This window comes from Phyllopteryx taeniolatus, unplaced genomic scaffold (genome assembly GCF_024500385.1).
Source record: "Phyllopteryx taeniolatus isolate TA_2022b unplaced genomic scaffold, UOR_Ptae_1.2 contig_24, whole genome shotgun sequence".
Classification (NCBI taxonomy): Eukaryota; Metazoa; Chordata; class Actinopteri; order Syngnathiformes; family Syngnathidae; genus Phyllopteryx; species Phyllopteryx taeniolatus.
Window position 1 is genome coordinate 2,283,515 of NW_026903162.1, and position 20,599 is coordinate 2,304,113.

A 20,599-nucleotide genomic window follows, 5' to 3' on the forward strand; every position below is an offset into this window, starting at 1 on the left:
TTAATGTCTTGTATACAAATAATTGAGTTTTTTGTGTGCCTGTCCACCCATCAACTGTGTTATCTGCCTAGTTCTGAAAATCAGTCTGCGTGAACGCTTCTACATTTTGCTGTATTGTGTCATTACAATTGGCCTCCCACACAGAGTTTCTCATCCAATGACTTGATCAGCTATGCTGGAAGGAGTTCTAGAGCATAAGAACCACTTTGACGAGGCAGCTGAAGCACTACCATGTCAAAGACAAAGGTAAGCAGAGCTGCAGTGTTGCATCAGAATCATCTTTATTTTGCCAAGTATGTCCAAAAAACACACAAGGAATTTGTCTCCGGTGTTTGGAGCCACTCTAGTACGACAACAGACAGTCAATTGTCAGAGAACACTTTAGACATAGACATTGAGAAAAACAGTCACTGAGTAATAAAGGGTTGCTCATTATATGGTAATGCCGGTACAATTATTCTTATTTTTTGACAATTGTGCAAAAAGATGCAGAGTCCTCTATCATTTAGAGCAGTTTGAATGACTAATATAGCAAGAGTCCGGTGCATTGACATCGTACAAAGGGCGCCGAGACCGCATGAGACAGATCCACCCCTAAAATGAACCAAATCCACCTTAGCAAGAAATATGCTGTAAAAATACATCTATAATTCTTGATCCTTGGGAAACTATGATGAACACATGCCAGACATGTTATTAAGACTCGTGGGAAAAGGTTTAAATTATGAAAAATTAAGACAAAATGTGTGTCTCCTATACTCCACTACACATTAAACTAATACAAAACTACACTGTATCTTGTCAACAAATGCCCAGTATTATAATCATCTTTGTTGACATTATGCATACAAATATTATTTTCTTTCTTTTCCCTCTCCTCATTTTAACAACTTTTTTTAGAATTTCATAGTTCCTGTTATATTAATGTGGATATTTTTTTATTTAATAATTAGGCATTTACTTCTTCAGGAAGACAAACTTCAACACAACTTCCTTCCAACTGAACACTTTTTCACCTGTATGGGTTCTTTCGTGTCATTCTAAATGTGAACGATAAATTAATCTCATAACGCACACTGAGCAAGAATGCGGTTTGTCACCAGTATGACTTCTTTGGTGTTGAACCAATGTTGAATGACTACTGAAACTTTTGTTACAGACTGAACAGGAAAAAGGCCTTGGTGTGTGCCAAAAAAAAATGTCTTGAAGGAAAACCTTTTATCACACAGTGAGCAGGTAAAAGGTTTCTCACCAGTATGCTTTCTTTGTTGCCGAGAAAATGTTGAAAAAGCCTTAAAACTTCTGTTACAAACCGAACAGGAAAATGTTTTTTCACCAGTGTGTTCTTGTGTGTACTACAAAATGTGCCTTTTCAGAAAAACTTCTACCACACACTGAGCAAAGAAAAGGTTTCTCACCAATGTGAGTTCTTTTGTGTCGAACAAATGATGAATGATCACTGAAACGTTTTTTTGCGGACTAAACAAGAAAAAGGTTTTTCACCTGTGTGTATTCTTGTGTGTGCTTCCAAATTTGCCTTCTGAGTGAATCTTTTACCACAAACTGAACAGGTAAAAGGTTTCTCTCCGGTGTGTGTTTTGCAATGTCGGATTAAATTTGAACGATCAACAAAACTCAAGTTGCAGTAATGAGCAGGCAAAAAGTTTCTCTCCAGTGTGTCTTCTTGCGTGTGCTCCTAACTGTCCCTTCTGTGTGAATCTCTTATTACACAATGAGCATCTAAAGGGTTTTTCTCCTTCGTGACATCTATCTCTTTCCAACGTTGACTTTTTGACAAATGTTTTGTCGCACTGAAAACATTTCCAGTGTTTGTTGTCAGTGTGATATGTCATATCATCTTTAAAGTGTTCATCCTCATCAGTGTCAGAAGAGCGTGATGTAATGTCATCACTATCTGATAGTGGAGCTAATAAGCTGCTTGCTTGGGATCCGCCACAGTGGTCTGCATCACCATCTTCTTCATCTTCACTCTTCACAATGACACAATAAATGAAAGCTTGTTGAGCTCTCCCTCCTCTTCTTTAATGTAACGAGGCTCTGGCCCCTGCTCCTCAAGATGAAGATCTTTACTGACGGCGTCTGCAGATCACAAGACAAACACACATGGTTCGGAAAAGTAAAATTTTGCTCAGTCGAGTCTCATGTTGCGACTTTGATGTTGTGTATTATTGTTAATGCATGATTTTATCACGAACGTGCATAATTATAGTGTCAATAATCAGATTTACGTTGCTTTCAAAGGCGTTTGAGCAGTCAGTTCAGTAATTGGAAGTACAAAATGAGCAGTTTTTTGGATGACAAATTTTTGATGTGAGGCGTCTCTTCGTTAGCAGCTAGCAAGCTAAAATAAGCTAAGCTAGCCCGAGAAGCGTCAACGTGCACTGAGACGAGTTTATCCAGACACGAGATTTAATGATTGGGGTTTTCTTCTCGTCAAGTAGTGATGGACGTACTATGTCGAGGGTTTAGTACGTTCCGAGGTGAGTGAAGCGCCGACATTCGTTGCGGCATATTGCACCAGTCCGTGTCACGTGATAAGGAAACTTAACAGGCTGAGCAAAATCGAGAAATCTTCGGAAAGTCTAATCTCCTTACCTTTCAGCCCCCTTTTCTTAACCATAGTTGCAATACCAAACCGGACCCCCTCTACGCCTCGGCTGCGCCTAGAAATTCTGTCCATAAAAGTTATGAACAGAATCGGTGTCAAAGGGCAGCCTTGGCGGAGTCCAACCCTCACCGGAAACGAGTCTGACTTACTGCCGGATATGCGGACCAAACTCTGACTCCAGTCGTACAGGGACCGAACAGCCCGTATCAGGGGGTTCGGTACCCCATACTCCCGAAGTACCCCCCACAGGACTCCACGAGGAACACGGTCGAACGCCTTCTTCAAGTCCAAAAAACACATGTAGACTGGTTGGGCAAACTCCCATGCACCCTCGAGGACCTTGCCGAGGGTGAAGAGCTGGTCCAGTGTTCCACGGCCAGGACGAAAACCACACTGCTCCTCCTGAATCTGAGATTCGACTTCCCGACGGACCCTCCTCTCCAGCACCCCTGAATAGACCTTACCAGGGAGGCTGAGGAGTGTGATCCCCCTGTAGTTGGAACACACCCTCCGGTCCCCCTTCTTAAAAAGGGGGACTACCACCCCAGTCTGCCAATACAGAGGCACTGTCCCCGATGTCCACGCGATGTTGCACAGGCGTGTCAATCAGGACAGCCCCACAACATCCAGAGCCTCTCTCATGGGAAGGGAATTGAGGAGGTCTTCGAAGTATTCTCCCCACCGACTCACAACGTCCCGAGTCGAGGTCAGCAGTGCCCCATCCCCACTACACACAGTGTTGATTGTGCACTGGTTCCCCCTCCTGAGACGCCGGATGGCGGACCAGAATTTCCTCGAAGCCGCCTGGAAGTCGTTCTTCATGGCCTCACCGAACTCCTCCCATGCCCGAGTTTTTGCTTCAGCGACAACCAAAGCTCCATTCTGCTTGGCCAGCCCGTACCCATCAGCTGCCTCAGGAGTCCCACAGGCCAAAAAGGCCCGATAGGACTCCTTCTTCAGCTTAACGGTATCCCTTACCGCTGTTGTCCACCAACGGGTTCGGGGATTACCGCCATGACAGGCACCGACTACCTTACGGCCACAGCTCCGGGTGGTGATCAGTTGACAGCTCCGCCCCTCTCTTCACCCGAGTGTCCAAGACATGCGGCACCAAGCCCGATGACACGACCACAAAGTTGATCATCGAACGGCGACTTAGGGTGTCCTGGTGCCAAGTGCACCCTTATGCTTGAACATGGTGTTCGTTATGGACAATCCGTGGTGAGCACAGAAGTCCAATAACAGAACAACACTCTGGCTCCTTCCCTGCCAGAGAGGTGACATTCCTCGTCCCAAGAGCCAGCTTCTGTAGCCGGGGATCGGATCGCCAATATCCGCGCCTTTGGCCACCGCCCAGCTCACACTGCACCCGACCGACCCCTATGGCCCCTCCCACAGGTGGTGAGCCCATTTTGCAGATGATGTGGTTCTGTTGGCTTCATCAAGCCGTGATCTCCAACTCTCACTGGAGTGGTTCGCAGCCGAGTGTGAAGCGGCTGGGATGAAAATCAGCACCTCTAAATCTGAGACCTTGGTCGGGGATGAGATCCTGCCCCAAGTGGAGGAGTTCACGAGTGAGGGAAGACAGGGGTATCGGTGCAGCGTCTGCAGTGATGCAGACTTTGTATCGATCCGTTGTGGTAAAGAAGGAGCTAAGCCGAAAGGTGAAGCTCTCAATTTACCGGTCGAGCTTCGTTCCTACCCTTACCTATGGTCACGAGCTGTGGGTCGTGACCGAAAGAACAAGATCCCGGATACGGCTGAAAGGAGTTTCATCCTCTCTAAGGCTCTTAGAGATAGGGTGAGAAGCTCGGTCATCCGGGAGGGGCTCAGTGTAGAACCCCTGCTCCTCCGCATTGAGATGAGCCAGATGTGGTGGCTCGGGCATCTGTTTAGGATGCCTCCCGGACGCCTCCCTGGTGAGGTATTCCAGCCACAACCCACCGGGAGGAGACCCCGGGGACGACCCAGGACACACTGGAGAGAAAACGTCTCTCGACTTGCCTGGGAACGTCTCAGGATCCCCACGGAAGAGCTGGATGAAGTGGCTGGGGAGAGGGAAGTCTGGGCTTCTGCCCCCGCGACCCGACCTCGGATAAGCGGAAGACAATGGATGGATGGATGGATAGTTGCAATACGTCATCGGGTCAAGGAGAAATGAAAAGGTGCTTCCTTTCGAACATAGCACTGTTTCAAATTATTATTATTATTGTTTTTTTATTGCAATGGATGACTGCTCACAATACAAGAGGACAGATTTCAACATTAAACAAAAGGTCGTGTATAGCAAAATAGAGCCATCATTCAAGAAACTATTAAAAAATACAGAAAGGACAAGAAGATAAAGGAGAAATATTTATTTTCTATAAACATAAAGACTTTTCTTTTTTTTTGTCCTCATTCTATTTTGCGGGAAGTTTTCTCCCTCGGCTTGCACTTTGTGTTTACCACTGGTTTTTTTTCTGGATGGATAGTAATAATAGTCTTACTCTTCTTATTTCGAAGCAATTTTTTTAGGACATTACTACCTCTTGTAAGACTGTTCTCAATGCAGGTTTGTTTATACCTAGTTTGTTTATTAATTTGTTTTGTCATTATTGTTATAGAACATAAATTGTTTAAAAAAGGTATTTCAAAACATATGTATATGATGTTTTTCAACATACCACCACATGCTTACATGTTCACAGTGCCTTTTGATTCTGATGTAGTGTTAAATCTCCTTTTTTAAAATAGCTTTTACTGCAAACTGAGCATGTAAAAGGTTTTTCTCCAGTGTGCATGTAAAAGGTTTTTCTCCAGTGTGTGTTCGTTTGTGTAGTGATAATCTACATTTCTCGAGAATCTTTTCTCACAAATTGAGCAGGCAAAAGGTTTTTCTCCTGTATGTGTTTTTAAGTGTGATATTAAATCTCCCCTTCTGGAGCATGTTTATATACAATATGAGCAGGAAAAAGGTTTCTCCCCAGTGTGTATTCTTGTGTGTTGTAAAATACGTATTTTCAGAGAAGCGTCTACCACAAACAGGCAAAAGGTTTCTCACCAGTGTGTTTTTGTGTGTGTTATAAAATATTTTTATAAGAGAAGCTTTTATCACAACATGAACATGCAAAAGGTTTCTCCCCAGTGTGTATTCTTGTGTGCATTGTTAAACTTGTCTTTATAGAAAATCTTTTGCCACAAACTGAGCATAAAAAGGCTTTTTCTCCAGTGTGTATTCTTGTGTCTTTCCAACCCTGATTTGTAAAAAGTTTTTCCACATTGAGAACATTTCACACGATTGTTGCCAGTGTGACATATCATATCACCTTTGGAGTGTTCATTCCCATCATCGTCGTCGTCATCATCTTCAACAGAGGAATGTGACCTGTCGTCACTATCTGATCAAGGAGCTAAGAGGCCATCTCATTGGGATTTTCCACAGTGGTCTGCATCCCTTTCTTCACTCTTCACAATGACATCAGTCAATGAGAACTTGGTGATATCGTCCTCCTGCTCCTCCTCTTTAATGTGTGGGTGTTTGGCTCTTCTTCCACTTTATTGTGTGCAGGCTCTGGCTCCTCTTCCTCTTTAATGTGAGGTGAATGTTTTGGCTCCTGATGCTCAAGATCTTCAGCAATGCCTGTCGGACAAACACGGTTTGGTAAAGTCTAGCTTTGATCAGCGAAGTCTCATGTTGTGAACTTGTGACTTTGATGTTGACTTTGATATGGTTTTTAAAATGTTTTTGGCAACGTGTAAGATATTTTTTATTGGTCCGCTGAGGGGAAATGGGCTTTACATTTGCAGTCATCGCCCACATTGCTGAAATAGCGCGGCCTTTTCCAATTTTGAAAAATTACGCAATTCTACACGCCACGTTTATAGACAGCAATTTAGAGTAAGTACATTTTAATTTATATAGCACTATTTAAAACAGTAACAAAGCCCTTCACAAACACATATGCATGCAAAATTTAAACAGATACGCAGGTTAGAATACACAAAAATGTCGCTAAAGCAGACAAGGAGGAAACCATGACTCCAATAGTAATCAACTCGAATAAAATAATAAAAACAATAAAAATTGTATGGGAACAAAATGAAGGTCTATTGAAAAGCTTGACGATATAGATGAGTTTGTAGGCGTTGTTGAAGTAGTCCAAGGATTCGGCAGCTCTAACAGATTGTAGAAGATGATGCCCCAGAGTTGGGAGCGGCTAAAAAATGCAAATGCGAGGTCACCTTTTGAGTTGCGGTTTGTGTGGGGGAATGGACAAGAGGAGGCGGTCGTGTAGTGGAATGAGGGAGGAGGAGTTCAAAGCTGTAGCTAGGGGCCAGGTCATGTAGTGCTTTATATGTCATCAAACGGATCTTGTAGGTGATTCAGAATTTTACTACACGCCGATGGATGCAAGGACAGGGCTAATGTGTGACCTATGGCTGTTTCTTGTTAGAAGGCTTTAAGACATACACCTCTTCTTACATCTACGGATATGAACAATAAGTCAAGGTAAGTCAGCTGATTGTGTCAGAGTTGAAGGCAAGGAAAACAGTTTTTGAAGCATTTCTATTAGAGCGTCGATGACAAACTGTCACAATCACAATAGTTGGCAGTAGTTTTCACTTTTGAGTTGAGAGAAGTCAAAGATGTTTTATTTCACTTACATGTTCATATTTATGTATTGTACATGAAGTGTTGAATTGACGATTCAAGACTCTACAGTAAGTATATGAACAGCGCCCATTTCATGGTTAGTCAACTCATTAGGAAATTCCTGGTTTCAATTACAATTATGTTTTTTTTTATAATGTAGTTTCAATACGTTGTGCATCTTGAGTAAAATATGAATGTTTAATATTTTTACGATTTTTAATTATTTTTTTTGCTCAATGTGACATGTATCAAATTTGTTTTCATGTCAATGTGAACAGTACAATTCCTTTTTCTTTTTTTTAAATCCGACCCAGGCTTCTTTCGTATGTGGATATAAGCACAAAATTTTCGAAATTGCCACAAACGCGTCAGGACGAGACCATATTTAATTCCGTAAACACATGGGGCCTCATGTTTGTGCACGTGACGTTCTGTTTTGTGCGCATGCGTGTCACTTCGCGGACACATTCCTCCACAACAAAAGTCGCATTTGTGTTCGTAACGTGAATGAAAACATAAAAGGACGCCCACATTCACACACCGATGATGCGGGACACTAAGTGGAATTTCTTACATTTGACTTTATTTAAGAAAATATTAAAATGTTATTTGTCTGTATTGGTTTTTGTGTTTCACTGCTAATATGCTAAAAAAAACAAGTAAAGAAAACTACATTTGTCACGTTTCTTTGGTGGATAGCTTTAGTGTAGTCAAGTTACATTTAATATTCAAAAGCTTGTAGCTTGGGGAGAATGAAGTGTGAACAAACCTGCTCAGTGCAAGACAACTCGAGGCTGTTTGAAAACAGCGTCCAGTTGTCGCTCCTTCTCCTCTTTTATTCCACAAATTTTCCCCACGTTCACTGCTGTCAGTCTTGCACACATTTGATCTCGATACAAAAAAAGAAAGAAATTACTCCGTGAAGCCTGGGTCGAGACTTATTACTGCATTAGTTGTTTTTTCTTCTTCTTCTTCTTCGGTAAAATGGCGCTTTACATCCAACTGGTTGCATTACCGCCCCCTTTCGGGAGCCAGTCAGCTCCCATTATGCTCCTCCCATCCTTCGTATTCTTCTAAATCAGTGGTAACCAACCTTTTCTCAAGCCCAAGAACCCCCCCCCCCCAGAATGTAAGGTGAGATATACCACTACAATATCTTCTGAAAAACACACTTGCCACGGGTAACGCTGTCATTTTTTCCCTTTGTACTTTTGACATGACCAATGCATACAAAAGATTAGTTGATGACTTGACTGCAAGTCATTTTTATAGGAATCCAATAGTCTATGGTCCGTGGCTGAACAAGGTGGACAACCAGCAGCCCCATCATTAGTAAGTAAAATATCAAGAAATAACCTACAATTTGTGCAAAATAGGGAAGTATAATATTGACAGTAGTGATGGTCAAATAAAGCTTTTGTGAGGCACACAATTGTTTAAAAAATGAATCCATTAATTGAACATCTGTTTCGTGACCTCTCTTGGCAAAAAAAAAAAAAAGCTGCAGCGGATTTTAAACATCTTTTATGCACGTACATTGTGTTTTTGATGAGAAAGTTCTGGAGAAAATGTCATAGTCATGGTTTGGTTGTGTACTATGGCAGGGGCTGATTATGTGGGAATTAGCAACTCAAACGTTTCTCAATTTACATTTTTTTTATTTTCAACACTGTTTAGGTTTGGGCGGCACGGTGGGCGACTGGTTAGAGCGTCAGCCTCACAGTTCTGAGGACCCGGGTTCAATCCCCGGCCCCGCCTGTGTGGAGTTTGCATGTTCTCCCTGTGCCTGCGTGGGTTTTCTCCGGGTACTCCGGTTTCCTCCCACATCCCCAAAACATGCATGAATTGGAGACTCTAAATTGCCCGTAGGCATGACTGTGAGTGCGAATGGTTGTTTGTTCATATGTGCCCTGCGATTGGCTGGCAACCAGTTCAGGGTGTACCCCGCCTCCTGCCCGATGACAGCTGGGATAGGCTCCAGCACGCCTGCGACCCTAGTGAGGAGAAGCGGCTCAGAAAATGGATGGATGGATGTTTAGGTTTGAGCCGGATTCTTTTTTTTTTTTTTTGCACACAACTTCTCCATGTTTGGAAAATAGTCACTCGCAAGGAACAGATGATACTGTCTTTGTTCTGTGTAGACTTCCAAAGCTCAGGATTCTCAGGTCAATCATTTGCCCAGGGGCCCCCAAGGGTCATAAAATCCGTCACCCCCTCCACTCTTGGAATGCACATCCTGTCGTAAATTGACCCCCCTTTGGGATCTTTGTCTGAACTCAGCTAAAGTTTAACACTTGAAAGAGTGCAAAGATGTACACGTTAATAAAGATGTAGGTATTCATTGTATAACAGTGCTGCTTCCAGTGTGGCACAAGCTCGCGGCTGAGCTAAACTGAACTGAGAAATGAACAAATGTTCATCAAGTGATTCCATTTCGTATGTGCACGCGAACTACAAAACACTACGACACTCGGAGATTGGGATGAACATTCAAACGTGCAGTAAGTTGAACACAAGGGAGTTAGTATGTTTTATCGAGTGCCTCCAGTGAAAGAGGTTTGTCTGCACTTACAAGCGATCAAAACAAACAAGCATGACCTATGACAAAAATATTGAGTCGAGGAGGGCAAAATCTCTTGATACGGAAAAATAAATTGTCTCACAATTTGCCACTCAGCATGGAAAGATGACTTACTGTAAATCATGCAAATTTTAAAGCTCAGGAAATATTAACAAGGGTAAACAATAATATAAAGATGTGCGTCACTTTCACATAGCCCCGTTCCCTTTTTATTGCAAAGGTACCATAAAAATCCAAATTACCTGTATTCTTTTTCTGTAAATAAAACTCTCCCTTTAGTAAACAACAGGGCTAATAAATCCTTTTGTGAATCGATTTGAGTGTCATGACAAGCTTTTGAAAGAAACTATTATTTTACATTGCATTATGTGCAAGTGTCTTCCGACATTGATTTTGTTAGATTTATTTAATTAAGGTCTATATTAAGTTAGAGAATATGAATACATCTAAAGAACATGGTTGAAGATATTGCTATAGGCATCTATTAATAATGCACTAATGTAATCTACAACCCCAATTCCAATGAAGTTGGGATGTTATGTTAAACATAAATAAAAACAGAATACAATGATTTGCAAATCATGTTCAACCTATATTTAATTGAATACACTACAAAGACCAGATATTTAATGTTCAAAACTGATAGCAAATAATCATTAACTTAGAATTTTATGGCTGCAACACGTTCCAAAAAAGCTGGGACAGGTGGCAAAAAAGACTGAGAAAGTTGAAGAATGCTCATCAAACACCTGTTTGGAATATCCCACAGGTGAACAGGCTCATTGGGAACAGGTGGGTGCCATGATTGGGTAGAAAAGGAGCTTTCCTGAATTGCTCAGTCATTCACAAGCAAAGATGGGGCGAGGTTCACCTCTTTGTGAACAAGTGGGTGAGAAACTAGTCCAACAGTTTAAGGACAATGTTCCTCAACGTACAATTGCAAGGAATTTAAGGATTTCATCATCTATGGTCCCTAATATCATCAAAAGGTTTAGAGAATCTGGAGAAATCACTGCATGTAAGCGGCAAGACCGAAAACCAACATTGAATGCCCGTGACCTTCGATCCCTCGGGCGGCACTGCATCAAAAACCGACATCAATGTGTGAAGGATGTCACCGCATGGGCTCAGGAACACTTCAGAAAACCAATGTCGGTAAATACAGTTCGGCGCTACATCCGTAAGTGAAACTTGAAACTCTACTATCCAAACCAAAAGCCATTTATCAACAACACCCAGAAACACCGTCAGCTTCTCTGGGCCTGAGCTTCATCTAAGATGGACCGATGCAAAGAGGAAAAGTGTTCTGTGGTCCGACGAGTCCACATTTCAAATTTTTTTGGAACTTGTGGACGTCGTGTCCTCCGGGCATGAGGAAAAGAACCATCTGGACTGTTATAGACGCAAAGTTCAAAAGCCAGCATCCAAAGTTCAAAAGCCAGCATCTGTGATGGTCTGGGGCTGTGTTAGTGCCAATGGCATGGGTAACTTCCACGTCTGTGAAGGCACCATTAATGCTGAAAGGTACACACAGGCTTTGGAGAAACATATGCTGTCATCCAAGCAACATCTTTTTCATGGACGCCCCTGCTTATTTCAGCAAGACAATGCCAAACCACATTCTGCACGTGTTACAACAGCGTGGCTTTGTAGTAAAAGAGTGCGGGTACTAGACTGGCCTGCCTGGAGTCCAGACCTGTCTCACATTGAAAATGTGTGGCGTATTATGCAGCCATAAAATTCTAAGTTCATGATTATTTGCTAAAAAGAAAAAAGTTGATCAGTTTGAACATTAAATATATTGTCTTTGTAGTGTATTCAAATGTAGGTTGAACATGATTTGCAAATCATTGTATTCTGTTTTTATTTATGTTTAACACAACATCCCAACTTTATTGGAATAGGGGTTGTGTATATATATATATATATATATATATATATATATATATATAGCCATACAAAATTTGGGGGAGCAACTAATTATATACAACTACATTACATAATTTAACTTCTTAAAATCCATTACATTACTTGGAGAAAATATGTAATACAATGAGTTGGTTTTGGAAATTTCCATGAGTACACATGCATTAATTGGAGACTCTAAATTGCCCGTAGGTGTGACTGTGAGTGCGAATGGTTGTTTGTTTGTATGTGCCCTGCGATTGGTTGGCAACCAGTTCAGGGTGTACCCCGCCTCCTGCCCGATGATGGCTGGGATAGGCTCCAGCACGCCCGCGACCCTAGTGAGGAGAAGCGGCTCAGAAAATGGATGCATGGATGGATGAATAATAACTGCAAAAACTCACTCACTCATCATAACAACATCACATCCTCCTCCTAAAGCCAACGCTTGTGAATGGCTATCTTTTTTGTTCATGTGTCATTCAGCTGTAGTCACAAACATAACGTATTTTTCAAGAGCTTGTGGTGCAAATTAATTAGTTTGACTGAGATTTTAAAAAGTTAATGCTGTTAGCTAAGGTCCAACTGTGCATCCACCAAAGCTCCATTTCGCGGCCGCTTACCTTTTGGCTTTGACATGACTGTATCAAACCGTGTCGTTCGTCCTACTATGGCTTCTGACTCTTCGTCGAGTCCAGGTGCCAAGTCATTCGCAGATAAACTTGGTGATTGATAATTTCACATTTGACGGGTGGACAGGATATTCAGAGACACAACTTCAGCATTTGGATACAAGCCATTAAAAAAAGTAAAGTATGCAATTGCAAACCACATGTAGTAAGACCGTAGCTGAGATTCAAACCCAGAATCTCAGAACTGTGAGGCAGACGTACTAGCCAGTCAGCTCTCACAAAACATTCAAATTATTTAAAGTCCTACAGTTTACTTTCTTTCCAGCACACTTCCAATTTGTTTTCCTTAACCCCTAATGACAGTCATGGTGACTGGATAAAAGGCAGAGTACACCCTGCATTGGTCTCCAGTCAATAGCAGAGCACGTATAGAGACAGACAATCATTCAAAGTGTCACTGAGTGGGAAGTGAACCCACATTGCCTGCACCAAAATCAGGCCAATGAATTCAGCGACACCAGCACACTTGTGCCTGTTAAGATGGGCCATATAGTGTGCATGAATCTGGAACAATATCTCAACAGTGTGTTGTCATGTGGTTTTTTAAATGATCTTGTCGAGCAAATCCTTGACCACAAATTGGGCAGACAAGTGGTTTCGCTCTAGTGTGTGTTTTCATGTGCCTCACACGTGCCGAAGGATGACCAAAACGTTTTTGGCACACCGAGCAGGAAAATGGTCTCTCACCGGTGTGTGTTCTGAGGTGATGTGTTAAACTAATCTTTTGAGTGAATCTAGCATCACACACTGAGCAGGCAAAAGGCTTCTCTCCAGTGTGTATCCTCATGTGTGTCTTCATAGTTTGCTTTGTAGAAAATATTTTACTGCACATTGAGCACTTAAATGGTTTCTCACCACCATTGTTTGTTTTCTTGCCATTTATCGATGCTGAATGATCACGAAAAGAGGAATGTGGTTTCTTTCCAGTGTGTGCTTTTGCATGCGTTATCAAATGTCCCTTTGAAGAGACTATTTTGGAATGAGAGAAACGGACAGGCTGGTCTCCCGTGTAGAGCATCATGTGTCTTCTTAGATTTTTCTTCGCACCAAAAGTTTCCCCACACTGAGAACATTTCCAGTGTGTGTTGTCGGTGTGGCACGTCACATCACCTTTAGAGTGTTCATCAACAGTGTCAAGCGAGACCGGAGCTAAGAGGCCGTCCGCTCGTGAGCCTCCACATCGGCCTCCATCGTCTTCTGTTTTCATGCATTGCGTTGAGCTGCTGCCCGGGGGCTCGGCACATCTGTTCTCCTCACTTTGCCTGGGATGAAGCTGGGACCTCAGACCGTTGTCGTCATTATCGTTTGTCTTCAAAGCGACACTGGTCAGCGGACAGTTGATGATAACGGTAGCGCTCTCTTCCTCTTTGACGTGGGGTGTCTCTGGCTCCTCTTTCCCCAAACCTAAGTTCTTCTGCTGCTCACCCATCCACCCATTTTCTATACCACTTATCCTCATAAGGGTGGCAGGTGAGTCACAGCCTGTCCCAGCAGACTTTGGGCTAAAGGCGGGATACACCCTGGACTGGTCGTCCTGCTGCTCTGGGGCAAGATGTTCTTCATTTTCGTCTGCAAGGAGAACACACATGGGTTGGGTGGATCACAATCATGCTCAGCATTGTACACCTTTCCCCTGTTTACATTCACTACACTAACTCCCAGCATACCCTTCCCTACTGACCATCCAGTGACTCCCCGCAGGGGATCGGGACCGACCCCTGCTGCAAATTGTGAAAAAACTTTCAGTCATTGGGAGTCCCCCGAAAAACATTTAGACGTGACTATATTAATACTTTTAACCATAAATATACCGAAAACTATGATCCCAAAGCACTTTAATATTTAAAACTCATCTTACAACATTAGCCTCCCCAACATACAAGGATCGGTGTCTGTTCAGAATCACTCTCTATCCACTATATAATGCCCTAAACAGTGAATCCCCGCACTTTTCCAGAATTTGCCTGCTCAAATATTTTTTGGGGTTCATTTAAACATACTGTAAGTAGTGCTTTGCCGGCATCTTGACACTTTTATGGGCAGTTGCAAAGCTTTTTTAAGGGGTGTCAATTACTGGCTGACGTGCTAACCACTCGGACGCCCTGCTGCCTACTTACAAACCTTTAGGATGAAAAATATTTTTTAGGCATACTATAGTGTTAATTATGAAATAGTAGGTGGATGAGGAAATGTGGTTTCCCTCCAGTGGATGCTGTTGTGTGTGTGATCAAACGTTCTTTTGTAGAGACTATTTTATAATCAGAGAAGCTGAAAGCTTTGTTTCCTGTGTGGAGCACGTTGTTTCTTCTCAACATTTTCTTGGCAACAAAAGCTTCCCCACACTGAGAACATTTCCAGCTTGTGTTGTCAGTGTGACGTCATATCACCTATAGAGTACGGCGTTCTATTGTCACTATCTGATCGTGAAGTTAAGAGGCTCGTAATCCTCCACAGTGGTCTCCACAACCTTCTGTTGTCATGTGTTGACTTGAGCTGCTGCTAGGAGGTTCCGCCCATCTTTTTTCGACTCCTCTATATGCTCACTATAGAGAAAAAAAACTTTACATAGCTTAATGTCGCAAAAACTGCAATCAACCGCCACCAATAATTTTGTGAACATCTCTCTCTACTGATATCAGAACGGTCGGCCCAATCTTTTGGATTTTATGGATGTCTAGCGTTTTCCTCTTATATAGAAAGAGCTCAATGTCAGTAATAATAATAATTCATTACACTTATATAATGCTTTTTGAGGCTCTCAAAGATGCTTTCACAATTTCATGCATTATTCCTTATCTCCTCAGTCAAACCCTGGTAAGGTATTTGTGTCAGCACACAGTCAGATGGAAACGTGGCTGCCATTCTGGGCCTATGACCCCACCAAACACCCGACAACATTTATTCGTAGGCAATGTGGGTTAAGTGTCTTGGCCAAGGACACGATATCCACATGCACGTGGGTGGATGAAATCCATGGATAATTCATTAAATTGCACTGGGAAAAAAATAAAATATATATCCATCCATCCATTTTCTGAGCCGCTTCTCCTCACTAGGGTCCCGGGCGTGCTGGAGCCTATCCCAGCTGTCATCGGGCAGGAGGCGGGGTACACCCTGAACTGGTTGCCAGCCAATCGCAGGGCACATAGAAACAAACAACCATTTGCACTCATGCCTACGGGCAATTTAGAGTCTCCAATTAATGCATGTTTTTGGGATGTGGGAGAAAACCGGAGTGCCTGGAGAAAACCCACGCAGGCACAGGGAGAACATGCAAACTCCACACACGCGGGGCCGGGGATTGAACCCGGGTCCTCAGAACTCTGAGGCTCTAACCAGTCGTACACCGTGCCGCCATATATATATATATATATATATATATATATATATATATATATATATATATTTCTTTTTTTTTTTATTTGGGGCTGAAAACATTCTTCAATAAGCCGAGAGAAACTGATAAGGATTTTTTAGGTTGGTTCCACCCCAAAAAAATGTAAATTAAAAAAGTGAAAAAAAAACATTTTATTTTTAAATCTGTGAAGTAATTCTGACAATCCACTTGCTCTCGATTTGGCCCGGAAAATTAGATGGCTCAAGCGCACGCAGCCATTGAAAATCTGAAAATGCCCTGTTTAAACATCACATTTTTAAGTAATAAGACTCAAGGTTTCGGTTCAAATTTCCAAATGATTTTCATTGATTTCTGGACAAGTAAAGTTGGGCTGTTATGTGACATATAAAGTGGCATAAAATTCTTAATCCTTGTCCAGTTCTTACAAACTAGGGTTGATTTTATTCGTGTTTCTATCCTCTATCCAATGATATCTTCTATTTTGGTATTGAGGTAGTTCTATAAATTTAGCAACATACTGACATATGGAGAAAAGTCCACATACATTTTGGTGAAGCTGGGTATCAGTTCATACGGAGAGAATGGCTCAATTCGCCAGTCCCCATCTAGATCCGCCTGACTCTCAAGTTTGAGCATTCAAAAAAAAACAACAACAAAGGTTTTTTAAAGTGTATTTATGATGGCACATTTGATCAGCTCATATGAAAGACCATAGGAAAACTGACTTTCAGAGGGAAAATAATTTTTTTAGGATCAATGTAGTGTTAATTATTACGGAAGTGTATAGCATTCACTTGGATTTTTAAAAAAAACTCCTGTTTTTCTGAGTAATTTTATTGAGGGCTTTGTTTTGTCTAATTTTCCCTCCTGTTTTTTTTAAATAATTTTTTTCCTGTTTTTCTGAGTAATTCCCCCCCCCCCCCCTGTTTTTCTGACTTATTTTTCCTGAGACACATTGAACTCACGCAAGAACCTGCAAGTGACTCTTTGCGGACTCCGTAGTAAGCAACATGACCGGCTTATTTAGTTTGATCAAGTTTTATCTTTATATGGGTTTAAGACACTGGGAAATACTCCTGTCTTTGAGTCACATAGTATTGTTATTAGTCATTAGGGGAAAAATGGCAGAAAAACAGAAAAAAATAGTCAGAAAAACAGGGGGGGATTACTCAGAAAAACACGTAAAAAAATATTCAGAAAAAAGGGAAAAATTACTCAGAAAAACAGGGGGGAAAAATAGACAGAAAAACTGAGAAAATAATTAGTCAGAAAAACAGGAAAAATATTTTAAAAAACAAAGCCCTCAAAAAAAATTACTCAGAAAAACGGGAGTTGTTTTTTTTATATTCAAGTGAATGCAATTCGCTTCCGTAAATTATAAACTAGAAATGCAATAAAGACGTGATCAAACCTGTTGTGTGTAAATCAACTTGAGGCATGAAAACAGCGGCGAGTTGTCGACGCTGTCTCTCATTCTCCTCTTTAGTTCGACCAAGTTCCTCCTCGTACTCTGCTATCGTTCTTTGAAAAACTCCAACTATTTCTTCGACGGCCGCACCGAGTCGTGCATTCAGCAACGCTCTCAGCATTTCCACTTGACACATTCTCACACAACTGTGCGTATCTATCTCTGCTTAGCGACGTGTTACGTAGCTTTCTTCGACGCCGGCGAGCTGAGATATCTGAAGAAGCATAAAAATGAAGTTCCAACATCACAATGAACAACCTTTTTTTTCATAGACAGACACGACATACGATAGCGAGTAGTAGCCACCCGGTTTACCGACGTGCCTACGTGGCGGCCATGTTGGAAAGGTCGTTGTTCCCACAGAAGGCAATGCACGGACACTGAAATTAGGTCGTAATTTGCTAATTTCTCAACTAATTTACATGAAGGTTACAGTTTTGGCAATGCCAAAGCGTATGGTATCAATATACTACGTTTTAAAAAAGCACTAAAACAAGTTTTACATGTGAATGTAACTACATGTTCCCTTGTCTTAATTGAATTTTATAGCGTTTTATGCAACCATATGCAGCAGAAATGAAAGCATCCTTGTCCTTTTGGGTTTCTTGCCGTCGACACACGTGGAATGCGCTGCCGACTTTGCCCGCACGAGCTTAGCTTCGCCGTCGGCACGAAGTTCACATGGTCGAGTCTATCTAACAATACATCTCTTTTTGGTAGGTCCGGTAGAGGAGAAAAAGCCAGTAGATTTTGGTGCAGTACGACCTCCATTGGGCGTGGAGTGTCATTACACAATCCACCTACATTACTATACAATACAGTACTGTTAGTGTACGCCAACGTTCAAATGCCAGGTTTTTGTCATATAAAAAATGGATACTAAGGTGAATCATTTAAAATTACTACAACTTGTGACTCTGAAATATTTTAAGGGAAAAAACTTGAAATAACCCGGTTGCCTAAACATGCCCACTTTTAATTTATTTCTTCACTTAACTTGTATTTATCCAAGTAAGACAATTGACAACAAATTATCTTTTGCAATGCCGAACAGGCTGCGACAGCAGATTAAAATAAAGACAAATAAAAGAAAATACAATTAAAGATATATACAGTACAACAAACTGTAATGTGATGGACACAAACTGTACACAGGTCACAGAACAAAACATAAAACAGACATACAAATACACGCACACATACTACTACTACTACTACTAATAATAATAATAAACATCATCAGCAGCATCATCATCCTCATCCTCATCGACATCATCATCTACATAATATGTAATGAGCACGATCTGCAACTGTAACCCACCCAAAAATCTCACAACGCCCTTGTAAATTACAATTGATATGAGATACAGTTTCACTGTGTATCAGTGTACAAAAGAATATTCCCCAATCACATATTGCTAAAAAACTAGTAATCAATAAACATATTAAATTGTAATTGCGCATACATTTTCCAAAAATAATTTAAAAAAAAATATCGCATGTTGCCCTATTAAAACAGGCCATGCTATAGATGGACAAAACTCAATCTCAGATTGAGCAATTTTTCTTTACCACAGAACAGGAAGAGCTGCTAAACCATCTTCCTGAGGAATTATGGACAAAAAGCAGTTCTGATGTTGGCTCAATGACAACATGTGAGCCAGTGGAAATTAGAGCCAAAAATGAATATTGTCCATGCCAAAAACAATATCCATTTAAGCAAGATGCTAAAGAAGGTATAAGACCAGTAATTGATGGCTTGCTAAAAGCAGGAGTGTTAATTGAATGTTCAGATTTACCATGTAATACACCAATATTTCCAGTCAAGAAAGCACCCCATCTGTAGGATGGAGGTTGGTTCATGATTTGCAAGCAGTAAATGCAGCAATAATTGCTGGAGCACCAAGTGTACCAGATCCACACACATTGTTAAATAATTTGGATCCTGAAGCAAAAAAAAAAATTCTGTTGTGGATTTAAGTAATGCATTTTTCTCTATAACAGTGCACCCAGATAGCAGATTTTGGTTTGCATTTACATTTGAAGGAAAAAGATATACATGTACACGATTTCCTCAAGAATATTGTGAAAGTCCCACAATATTCTCCCAAGCCACTTGCTTGGGCACATTTGATCCTCCATGTGGAAGTCAGATTTTGACTTACGTGGACGACATTCTTGCGGCATCACAAAATGAACAGAATTGAAAAAGTCACATTGGCTCTGTTGCAACACCTTGTCAAAACGAGAAATAAAGTGAACAAAGCTAAATTACAATTTTGTGTGACAGAAGTGAAATATTTAGGTCATATGTTGACGGCAAGCGGTCGTCATGTGGACCCAATGAGAAAAGAAGCCATCTTGTCAGCTCCACAACATGAAACAAAATGACAGATGATGTTTTTTTTCGGGCTGTGCAATTAGTGGGTAGCTAATTACGCAGAGATAACAACACTGCTACAAAGTAGATTTATGAAACACCAATGACAATGTCGGACAAAATTCAACGGACAGAGGAAGGAGAAAGAGTATATTGTGAATTGAAAAGAACCTTGGCAGGAACAGCAGTATTGGCATGACCAAATTGTGCAAACCCATTTGAACAGACAGTTGATTGTCGGAACGGTCACATGACCTCAGTTTTGTTGAAAAAACATGGAGCAAAACTCAGGCCAGTAGCATACTATTCAACTAGGCTTGATGCAGTTGCACGAGTAATACCAATTTGTGTGCAGGCTGTAGTTGCAGCTTCAATGGCTGTATTGTATTGTTTCATCAGCTGACACTCAAAGTTCCACATGCAGTTTCAGTTGTTCTGCTGCAAAATGACGTTTTTATCGCCTGCTAGGAAATTGTCATATATAGCGGTGTTGCTATCTCAACCACACATAACATTACAGAGATGCACAACATTGAATCCAGCCACAATAACTGCCAACATCATTAGATGGCGTGGAAAACAATTGTTTGGAAGAGAGCCAAACTACTAAGGGCAGGCAGATCTTAAAGATCCCTGCATATTTATGTGGATGGCTCATCACCAAAAAAAAAAAAAAAAAAAAACAACTAACGGCACTGAATGCTACGGGATATGCTTTAACTACGACAGACAAAGTTTTAAAAGCAGGACAATTACCGCCAAATTACTCAGCTCAAGCAGCCGAACTAGTGGCATTAGCAGAAGCATGCAAATTGATGAAAGATAAAAGGGTGACTATTTGGACAGTCAAGATGCATTTTTTACCTTACATGTGTTTGCCGCACAATTGCAAAATATAAATGCAATAACAAATAATGAAGGAATCATATTTAGTGTAGAAAATAAATCCA

General features: G+C 41.3%; 1 protein-coding gene and 1 long non-coding RNA gene across 2 annotated transcripts; both read right to left on the reverse strand.

The window, feature by feature from the left end:
- Positions 1-292: 292 nt before the first annotated feature.
- Positions 293-8,226, reverse strand: LOC133473315 (uncharacterized). Its single transcript, XR_009787026.1, has 3 exons — positions 8,035-8,226; positions 5,938-6,251; positions 293-2,100 (listed from the first exon to the last, which is right to left on the reverse strand). It is a non-coding gene; the product is annotated as an uncharacterized LOC133473315 (long non-coding RNA).
- Positions 8,227-11,821: 3,595 nt separating this feature from the next.
- LOC133473299 (zinc finger protein 84-like) lies at positions 11,822-17,519 on the reverse strand. The gene is made up of 2 exons (XM_061764920.1): positions 17,213-17,519; positions 11,822-14,012 (listed from the first exon to the last, which is right to left on the reverse strand). The coding sequence occupies exons 1-2, from the start codon at positions 17,403-17,405 to the stop codon at positions 12,961-12,963; spliced, it is 1,245 nt and encodes a 414-aa protein (XP_061620904.1). The 5' UTR covers positions 17,406-17,519; the 3' UTR covers positions 11,822-12,960.
- Positions 17,520-20,599: the final 3,080 nt, after the last annotated feature.